Source organism: Camelus dromedarius, chromosome 19, assembly GCF_036321535.1.
Source record: "Camelus dromedarius isolate mCamDro1 chromosome 19, mCamDro1.pat, whole genome shotgun sequence".
Classification (NCBI taxonomy): domain Eukaryota; kingdom Metazoa; phylum Chordata; class Mammalia; order Artiodactyla; family Camelidae; genus Camelus; species Camelus dromedarius.
This window is the reverse complement of record NC_087454.1, coordinates 17,423,352-17,432,916: the sequence shown is the minus strand read 5'-3', so window position 1 is coordinate 17,432,916 and position 9,565 is coordinate 17,423,352. Positions and strand designations below refer to the sequence as shown.

The 9,565-nt window shown below is 40.7% G+C and overlaps 1 protein-coding gene across 1 annotated transcript; it reads left to right on the top strand.

Moving 5' to 3' along the window:
• The first annotated feature begins 7,025 nt into the window (after positions 1–7,025).
• Positions 7,026–7,664, top strand: H1-6 (H1.6 linker histone, cluster member). Its single transcript, XM_010980213.3, has one exon. It carries the CDS (start codon positions 7,032–7,034, stop codon positions 7,662–7,664), a length of 633 nt encoding a protein of 210 aa, XP_010978515.3. The 5' UTR covers positions 7,026–7,031.
• The last annotated feature ends 1,901 nt before the right edge of the window (positions 7,665–9,565 follow it).

The following is a 9,565-nucleotide window of genomic DNA, read 5'->3' as shown; positions in this document are numbered from 1 at the left end:
CTAAAAAACATATCAGTTTAAAATAAGACCAAAAATCAAATTCAGATGCTTTAAATGTGCTACCTCTTTAAAATGTAATTCAGAAGAAAAAGAAAAAAAAATTTTTTTTTGAAAAAGAAAACTTAACTGAATTTATTTAGTGGTCTTATTTAACAGGTTACAAGATAAGAAGCAAAACAGAACTACTCAAATTATTTTTAAAATTTTAATGCATGTATGTAATCTTATAGAAAAAAATTACATATTTCTAATCAAGATAACTTTTTGGATAAATTTGTTGGCTTAAAATTTTGCTTTACAAAATGGCTCTATGTCTCTTTCTTTCTTATTGTCATAATGTAAAAATAATGTTAGTGTAATATTCTAGTTTACATAAGCACAGGGGTTATTTTCTTTAAAGAACACTAATTAATTTAAATTTACTAAATTTCTTCAACCTGATGAGTTGACATCACTTTATTTAAAATTTTACAGTTATAAATTATGCATTGAACTAAATCAAATCACAAGATAATGACAATGTAGATAGATAATGTCATTTTAAAAACAAAATTAATTTCTACATTATAAATCATAAGGACTCAGCGTGTTGGCTTAAATATTGAGTTCAAAGTCTATGGATAACTATAAAAATTGAGATGAATATTAAATTGAGTACATTGATGCCTAATCTTTGGATACCTGAACAATTTCTTAAGAGTTTCTACAGAATCACTAATTGTTTTCTTCGAAAATCCTCTTTGGTCTATGTAAAAAGAGACTGTCCATACTGAACTCTTTATTACTGAAAATAATGTACAAATATGCTATCCTGTTCCTAGGCAGTCTACAGGCATTTTCTCCCTTCTATTATACAAATTATCTTATCTTTTTTTTTTTTTTTACTGTGTTTGGATGTAATCAATCAATTGTTTGGCATACCTTATACACAATAAACAGTGTGTTAATAATTAACTAAATGTCTTTGAGTTATTGTTTGACAAACCTACCACTCTGAGTCTGTGGGTGGTAATAATTACCTACTGTTTAAGATGGGGTGAGGGTTAAATGAAATAGCAAATACAAAATACTTGTCCTAGAAATGGTATGATGTCAGCTAAATGGCTGTACAGCATTGCTCCTTGATGACAAAAGTGTAGCCTCTGGAGGTAGGAACTCCAAGTTTTACTCCCAGCTTGTCAACTATTAGCTGTGAGACTGAGTCAAGTCAGTAATCTCTCTTTGCCTCTTCTGTATCTTGCAGATGATGGTAATAGCACCTATCTTCTAGATGTTTGTGACGATCAAAGATCTTTAATGCATAGAACACAATTTGGAGTGCCTGGCAGCTGGTGGGTGCTCATTCGTTGTGTGATGTTTGAAAAGTTTCATTTATGACCTTCTTAATACCCTAAAGGGACCTATGGCAGCTCATAACTGAAGACCTTGGTAGAAGCTAGTCTTCCTTAAATGATAGGAATTTCACGAGTGATATGAAAAGATCGCCAGCTGATTCCATGGATTTTACCTTGGTCCAACAGATTGAAAGCAAATGCATTTTTTTCCCCACTCATATTTAATTAGAGCTCTAGACATATACCTAAGGAAATAAAGGATGATAGTTATCTTTTGTTGAGCCTTTCAGATTTAGAAGGGTGTGTAGTCAGCATTTTGCCAGGGAGTTCCAGAGTCCTAACCTGAAAAGCATTAAACATTAGTTAGCATTTCCAAACTTTCACCCTGTGCAATCCTGGATGATGACTAAGCATAAAAATAAGTTGGGCCAAATACACAGCTGCCTGTGACCTTGCCAGCAAGACATTCTAGGGTCTGACTACATTCTTTGGACTCTCAAAATCAGCTGGACAAATCCTCAGGAATTAGGTGTTTATTATAAATTAGAAAAAAGAGATAATCTGGAGAATCAGCTACTTTCTTACTGTCCCACTTCAGTTCTGAGGGAGGAAAATGAGACTTTGATTATTTCATTTAAAGACTTACATAGCATTATCGCCCAATAAGCAATTTGCATAATAATTGATAGAAAAAGCTGGTTTCATCTTGCTATGGGTATTGGTGGTATTAGAGCCCCATCCAGCTGCAGGCTCCAACGGATGAAGGAACAGAAATGATGGGGCTTGTCTCATTCTATAAGAACACCGAAATACTTCAGGAGACAATACTGGGGTAAAACCTTGACCTCATCACTCATGGCCCTAAACTTGTCTTCTAAGCAAATCAAGTTCTCCGACAGTAAAATAATTGGCTTCAAAAGCAATGAGGATAAAACTTTGTTCTTGTTTTCTTTTCTTCCTCTTCTCCTCCCCTTCTCCCTTCTTCTCTTTTCTTTTCCTTTATTTTCTTTTCACTTTTTCTCCCTGCTATAATCTCCCTACAAACTCAGCTGTAGGACAGGATATAAGAATATTGATGATTGCAATGTACCACTTTTATTGTTGGATTTACTGAAATGACTGGTGTGATAGATGTTAGTTACTAATTTGTAAACACAGGCATTTGGGCTTTAATGCACTGAAATAAGTATTTTTTTTAAAATGGAAATAAATTAGTAAACAAATACAATTATGTGTTTAAGAATTCTACACAGATGATGCAAGTTTTGAGATCTTGAATGGAAGAAAGACTGCTAGCCTCAAAAGTGGGTCAAGGATGCCCAGCAAGCATCAGGGTAAGAGATTTTTGGAGGTTTGGGAAAGTGCTCAGGGTCCTTGACTCTATGCATTAGAGAGACTGAGCCTGGCCCTGTCAATTCTAGACATAAATAATGATGAATGGACTAGAATTTCAATAAATATATATTATATATGATTTTTTTAAAAGACCAGTTTTAGGTTTACAACAAAACTGAGAAGAAGGTACAGAGGTATTCCATATATCCCCTACGCCCACCCCCTGCCACCCCTCCACATGTCAATATCACTCACCAGAATGGCACTTTTTTTTTAACTGAACCAATGTTGACAACAGCATAATCACCCAAAGTTCATAGTTGACCTTAGAGTTCACTCTTTTTTGTTGTTGTTTTCTTTTCCTTTCTTATTTTTTTTTTCTTTTTTATTCTTTTCTAAGTCTTTTTAGGGCTCACTCTGGTACATTCTATGGGTTTGGGCAAAAGTATAATGAATTACATTCATCATTATAATATCATACAGAATTTTCTACTGTCTTAACATGATCAGAAATTTTAATAAAATGGAAATAAGAGGAAGGGGCTGTCATCCTTTTAGCATGTGAGCTGGAGCCTCATGGAGGGTCTGGAATGGGCCTGAAAGAGCTATATCTTGCCTTTAGGATACTTCAGACATCTGAAACAGTTTGCTGGGCTCTTCCCCTGCCCACTGTCTACAGCCTCTGCGGTCCTCTCTCTCTCATGGTCTATACTGCAGCCAGATTTGCACAAGCTCTGCTTTTCCTGTTTTTCTGCCTCCCACATATGCTAGACCTCCATTTTTAATATTTTGCCCTCCTTCCAGCCTAGCAAACTCCTCCTCATCCTACAGACATCTGCTTGGCCATCACCTTCTGTAGGAGGTTTCTCTGACCATCCCTTCCCAAATGCTCTGTGTAACCACTACAGTTTGCACTTAACTGTCATGACTTGTCTAGTTGTCACCCCCAATAGGCTCTGAGCTTGGATTTGGTCGCCACATAATCCTTACTGGCAATTCCTGAGACTGGCATACAGCAGTGCACAAAAATTATTGAGTTACTCGATTCATTCAATAAACTTTTTTGAATACTTACTGTGTACCAAGCTCCTGTGTGCATATATCAGTGAACAATATCACCAAATCCTTTTCTGCAGACAGTGAGGACTTTAGGAGAAACATAATATATAAGCGACAGATCTGGTTTCTAAGAAGGTGAGTGTCATGGAGGGAAAAAAAAAAAAGAGATGAGAACAGGATTAGGGAGAGGAGGGCCGTCGGGGTGGGGGTGGGGGGGGATTACAATGATCTGCCAATGAATGAAATGCGACCCTGCTATCCCAGGGGCTAAATGGAGTCAGTTTATGTGGTAGAAGCATTGAGATGCTTAACATTTACTTGGGGGAAATACTTGTTAATCACTCTCTAGGCAACCAGGTCTAAGATTAAGGCCTGGGCATGATGGGTTGGTAGGGGTTTGTGCAACTATGAATGGCAATGTTGAGTTTGCATCAACAGACAAATCCTCAACTCAAAACAAGGTAAGTGATATATGAAACAGATGTCCAAAACTCAGTGGCTACACACAAGAGAAAGTTATTAATATATTATATAATATCCCATCACAATGAAGGAGTGGGGTTCAGCTCCACAGCCTTTCTCAGACAAAGTCTCCTTCCATCTCATGCCTCAGCCTCCCTCTGGTCTTGGAGACATCAGACCAGCAGACAGAGAAGAAAGAAAGATGCCTCAGGGAGGGAGATTTTCATGGGCCAGGCTTGGAAGTGGCACACATCACTTCTGTCCACAGTCTTTTGGCCAGAACTCAGTCTCAGCACCACCTTCCTGCCAGGGAAACCAGGGAAATTTAGACTGACCTGGAGACCAGGCAGAGAAACAGGAGTTGATGGATGCAGAGCAGGTGAACTCTCAGTCATCACATCCAGTTCTCTTTTGCCTCCTTCAATTCTCCTTTCCCTTTTTCCTCTTCCTCTTACCCTTTGGTCCCTTTTAAGAGTCCCCACAATAGCTTCTCACTGGCCAGTTCTGGGATGGTCTCAGGAGAGGATTTCTTACCTTTCTCCTCAAGACCTAAGGACCATCCTCTGGCTCTTTGTCTTCCAGCTGCTAAGGAGCCTTCTTCTTGGAATTGATTGTCTCCTTGGAAAAGGACAAAGTCACTACCCTCTTGGCACTTACATCTTATCTGGGGAAGACAGACAACAAGGAGTAGTTACTATAAGTAATTATATAAAATATGAAAGAGGAATAAATGCCCCAGAAATGGAGAAGGTAGAGCAGGGATAGGGGATTAAGGGAGCAGTAGATATAATTTGCATATTACCATTAATTAAAATGCTTAATATAACAAAAGTAGCTAACACCAGTGTAGCACTTATTATATGCCAGGTACTTTTCTAAGTGCTTTACTGTATTAACTCAATTTATTCTCAAACAGTAAAATGCTTTAGAAAGCACATTTGAAACTCTTGGAGGAAGACCCAGTCATGAAGAAAAGAGGAGAAATCAAAGCCCTGTTGTTTCTACCTTTGAAGTGTTTCGAGTACTTGGCCCTCTTTTTCTAGTACCACCATTACTGCCCTCATTCTGGCCGTGAGCTTGTGAGGACAGGTGTGAATGTAGGCACAGAAAGGGAGAGCTGTGGTTCCCTCCAGCACAGTCCTTAAATTTGGTACCTTTTCAACAGCATTGAGAACAACATGTGGCAATTGGAATGTTAAGACTACTATGTTTAAAGCCATAGTGAGTCTGTTAAGTTGTTGGAACATCAGAGGTCATAACTTAAGTCAGCAGAGATGGTCAATGGTTTGTGTGGGAGACTGTGCCCCTCACCCACTAAGAAGGCAGAGCTGCCTCCCCTTTGCCCCTCTCACTACCACCAGGATCTGCTTCCAGGCAGAGCTTTCTTAAAACCTACTTAAATGTGAAACCATGACCATGCTCTTACAAGTTCACACAAATCATGTAGGAAGAGATTCTATTTGTAAAGTGAAGTGATGGCTTGCGTATTAGATGTTTCGAACACAGCTTATAATTACGAGCCATCATATTAGACAAATGTGTAAACTATTTTCACAGAAACCCATATCTCCCCACCCCACTCAGGTGTCAGCCCACAGGTAGTAAAGAGGATTCCTTAACAAGCAAACCCGGCATTTATTTCCCAGGACTGGATTTGGACACCTGGACAGCACAAAATCAGGTTGGCCTTTGCCTGCTTGTGAAAAGGATTTGGAGAAATGCATTTTGTAACAAGGCAAGAAACAGACTGAGCATTTATTTGGGTACATTTCCATTAGATGTTTGATTTGACTTATTTTAAAAGGGAGGATGACTTCATCTGCCAGTAGCCCAGAGGGAACAGCACCTGAGAGAAGGGAGGCTTCTGGGCACCGTTAAAACTGCTTTGTGTGAGAATAACAAGCTTGAACCCTTCAACCTGGCCTCGTGCAAGAACTGCTCTCATCCCTCACAGGCAGTACCACAGGGCTCACCCCCAAGCACCTGACGGTAGAAAATCCCCACCAGCTGGCCTTTGTCACTATGTCTCACAATACATGTATGTTTTTGAGGATGGTGTGGGCATAGCGGTAAGATTTGAATTAATGAAGCCAGAAGCAAAACTCAGTTAAGACGCCAGCCACAAGGGGGCCGAGCAATTAGCGCATGAGAGCCATGTTACTTACCCCAGGCTTGAGGGTCTACAACCAATCCGAAAGACTAAGTGATTTTAGTTACAAGCAACCCACATGCCTGTAGATCATGGTTTATTAGATTGTATTTGCCCAAATAAGGTCCTACCCGGTAGTTTTTAGACTGTTCTAAAAGAATCTTCTAACTCCACAATGAGACATCAAAGAGATCTGTGTTACTTCCCTCATATACACAAGTAATTTTCAGTAAAAATCAGGGCGTGAATAATTTTTTTTCTCCACCAATTGGAAGCCAAGCGTTTGGAAGACCACTCAGAAGAGATAAGGAAGTCTCTTGCTAAAAACTACTTTTAAATTTACAAGGAAAAGAGGAAGTTTCGTTCTTCACTTTGAATTTTGCTGCAAATTGAGGGCTTTTCTGAATAGTTTTGGCATGCAGGGTCATTTTTCATGAAAAGGGGGAAAGGCATGTGAAATCTGTTTCTCTGTGGATTATTCAGCAGTGGAATCTGCGCGTTTCCGTGAAGAGGACTTTTGCGGGACTCAACTTTTGGGAGTCAAACAAACACAAGTGCTCCTCCCCCAAGGGGCGGGGGCGGTGCCTGAGCGATGCACCAATCACAGCGCGCCCTGCCCTATATAAAGCCCTGTGGCCCGGCGGCATTTTACGGTCCCTGCGGAGCACTACCGTTTGGTTCAGTGTGGTGAAATGACTGAGACAGCACCAGTGGCTCCAGCCGACCCGGTTCTAGCTCCCATGGAAAAACCTCCGGTTAAGAAGCGAGGCAGGAAGCCGGTTGCCTTGATGGGTGCGAGTCGAAAGACTACAAACCCTTCGGTGTCCAAGCTGATCATCGAGGCCCTTTCGATGTCTCAGGAAAGAGCTGGCATGTCCCTGGCCGCGCTGAAGAAGGCGTTGGCAGCCGCGGGCTATGATGTAGAGAAAAATAACAGCCGTATTAAGTTGGGTCTCAAGAGTTTGGTGACTAAGGGGATACTGGTGCAGACTAGGGGTACTGGTGCCTCCGGCTCTTTCAAGCTCAGTAGAAAGGCTGCTCCTGAGCCTACCAAGGTTAGAAAGCCTGCTTCTTCCAAGGCCAAGAAGCTGGTCTTATCTAGAGACGTGAAGTCTCCAAAGAGTGCCAAGAGCAACAAGACCGCTAAAAAGCCTAGGGCAACAACGGCTCAGAAAGCGGCTCGGAGCGGCAGGAAAGCGAAAGGAGCGAAGGCCAAACAACAACGGAAGAGTCCAGCAAAGGCCAGGGCAGGGAATCTTAATAAAACTGGGAATCCGAAGTTGACCCAGCAGAAATCAAGTTCTAGGAGGGCAACCAAGAAGTAAGACTTTGGAAAAAACAAATACTTAACAGAACCCAAAGGCTCTTTTAAGAGCCACCCAAAAGGTTCTTAAAAGGGTGTAACTCAAATTGTGTCTTTTCACGAGAGCTACGGCCAGTGGCGTTGCCAGGAGGCAAGTTTGAGGTGAAAGGGCGTCTTTTCAGCACAAACCTTAGACCCACACCCCGGTTCAGAGTCCAAGGGGACACTGGTGGTGTCCAGTGTGAGAAAGCTAGATTGTATACTGTTTTTGGAAGAGCGTATCTGTTTACACTCAGACTTAAAGAAGGATCAGCTCCGTGCCCTGCGCTGCCTGATGTGTTTTGTCACAAATGATACTCCAGTACACATACTTACGGTGCCATCTGAAGTATTAAACGAGGTGTCCCCTTAATTATATAGGGGCTTAATTTATAGGAATCATGGTGTTTCAGTTTGGGTTAGTGGGAATATTTTTTTAACCTGTCTAGTCTTTAACTGAATTTTCGTAACGTATTAGCCTTTAGAAATCAAGTATTTTCGGTTTAACATTTGCAAAATATTGAAATACTGTTCATCCACATTATTTTGGAAGTAGCTACTGGATGTTTATATGTTAAGCACATGCATTGTTACATTGAAATTTTGGTTTGATAATTATTCTGATTGGTCTAATACAACTATGATTGTTTTTTTATTTGTGTAGTGTATAGATTTGTCCAGATCGTGCTCCACAGGCTGAAAATACTAACCCTAAAACATTGATGAAAATGTTGGGAGGCTGCAGCGTTGTTACGTTCTGAAGTGAACTTTCTAAATCACAAAACTGCTTGTATTAGGAAATGCTCAGGGTCTGAGTTAAAGCATAACTCTGACTTTAAAAGTTAGTTTTCACTTAATTTGTGATTTAGCATTCTTAAAGATCCTCGCAAATGATAAATTTATACTGTTATTTTTGGCATCAGTGGGGCAATTTTGAACAAAGCACAATGCAAAAACTACATAATGCATTCTCTCAAATACAAGTATGTTCTACAGACAACTCACTAGGACATAGCTTTTCTGAATTCACTTGTATAACGGCGTTAGGGGAAAAAATTGTATCCTACGTGGAAAACGACTAAACACAGTGGTTTAAATTTTTTATAGAATCAGCTACAGCCCTGCTTTGCTTGGATAAGGTAGCCATTGTTTCCCTTTGAGATTGGAGTTGCAATAGTGCAGGAAACTCCTCACTTGCCCTTCAAGGCACTAAGCTCCTTCTCTGTGTCAGAGGAAAAGGATGAACGTGTAGCTTCACCCCGCCCAGCAGCCAGCCAGTCTGACCCCAGCACTATTAGAGCCTGTATAGGACCGGTTCGGTGACCCTGTGCCTCTTTGCTCCTTGCGCTCTTTAGTGCCCGCGTACACTGGGTTAAAAAGAACGTTAACCAATCAAGGTTTTTCCTCCAGTTCCGGGGGCCACTAGGAAGCCCCCTGGTAGTTTTGGCCAATAGGAACATGGCATTGCTTGTAATGCCACCCTCCGCAATTTAACAGTGGTCTCACCACACCGAGAATTGTCGAATGAGAGCTCGTCCCCCATCAGCCTTCATTTACATAGCCGTGTATTGTGTGGGCTGATAGTGTGAGCTTTTGTGCTAGGGATGCCACCAGCAGTCTAAAGGACTTTTCTCAAAACTCATACATCTCTCAGGGAGTCTATCTAATCAAACCATTGTTCACGCCTTTTCTACACTTCCCAGAAGCCTAGTTTCTCTTTGTGAAAAAACCCGTTTCTCACACGGTAGGCGTAATACCCCGTGATTAGTTACCTGATTGCGTCAGTAAATGCTGCTCTCTCCTAACAGCCTTTTGTACAAACTGTTTACTTTTACCTATTCAAATAAACTTCCCTGCAAGGTACAACAGCTCTTTCATGACTGT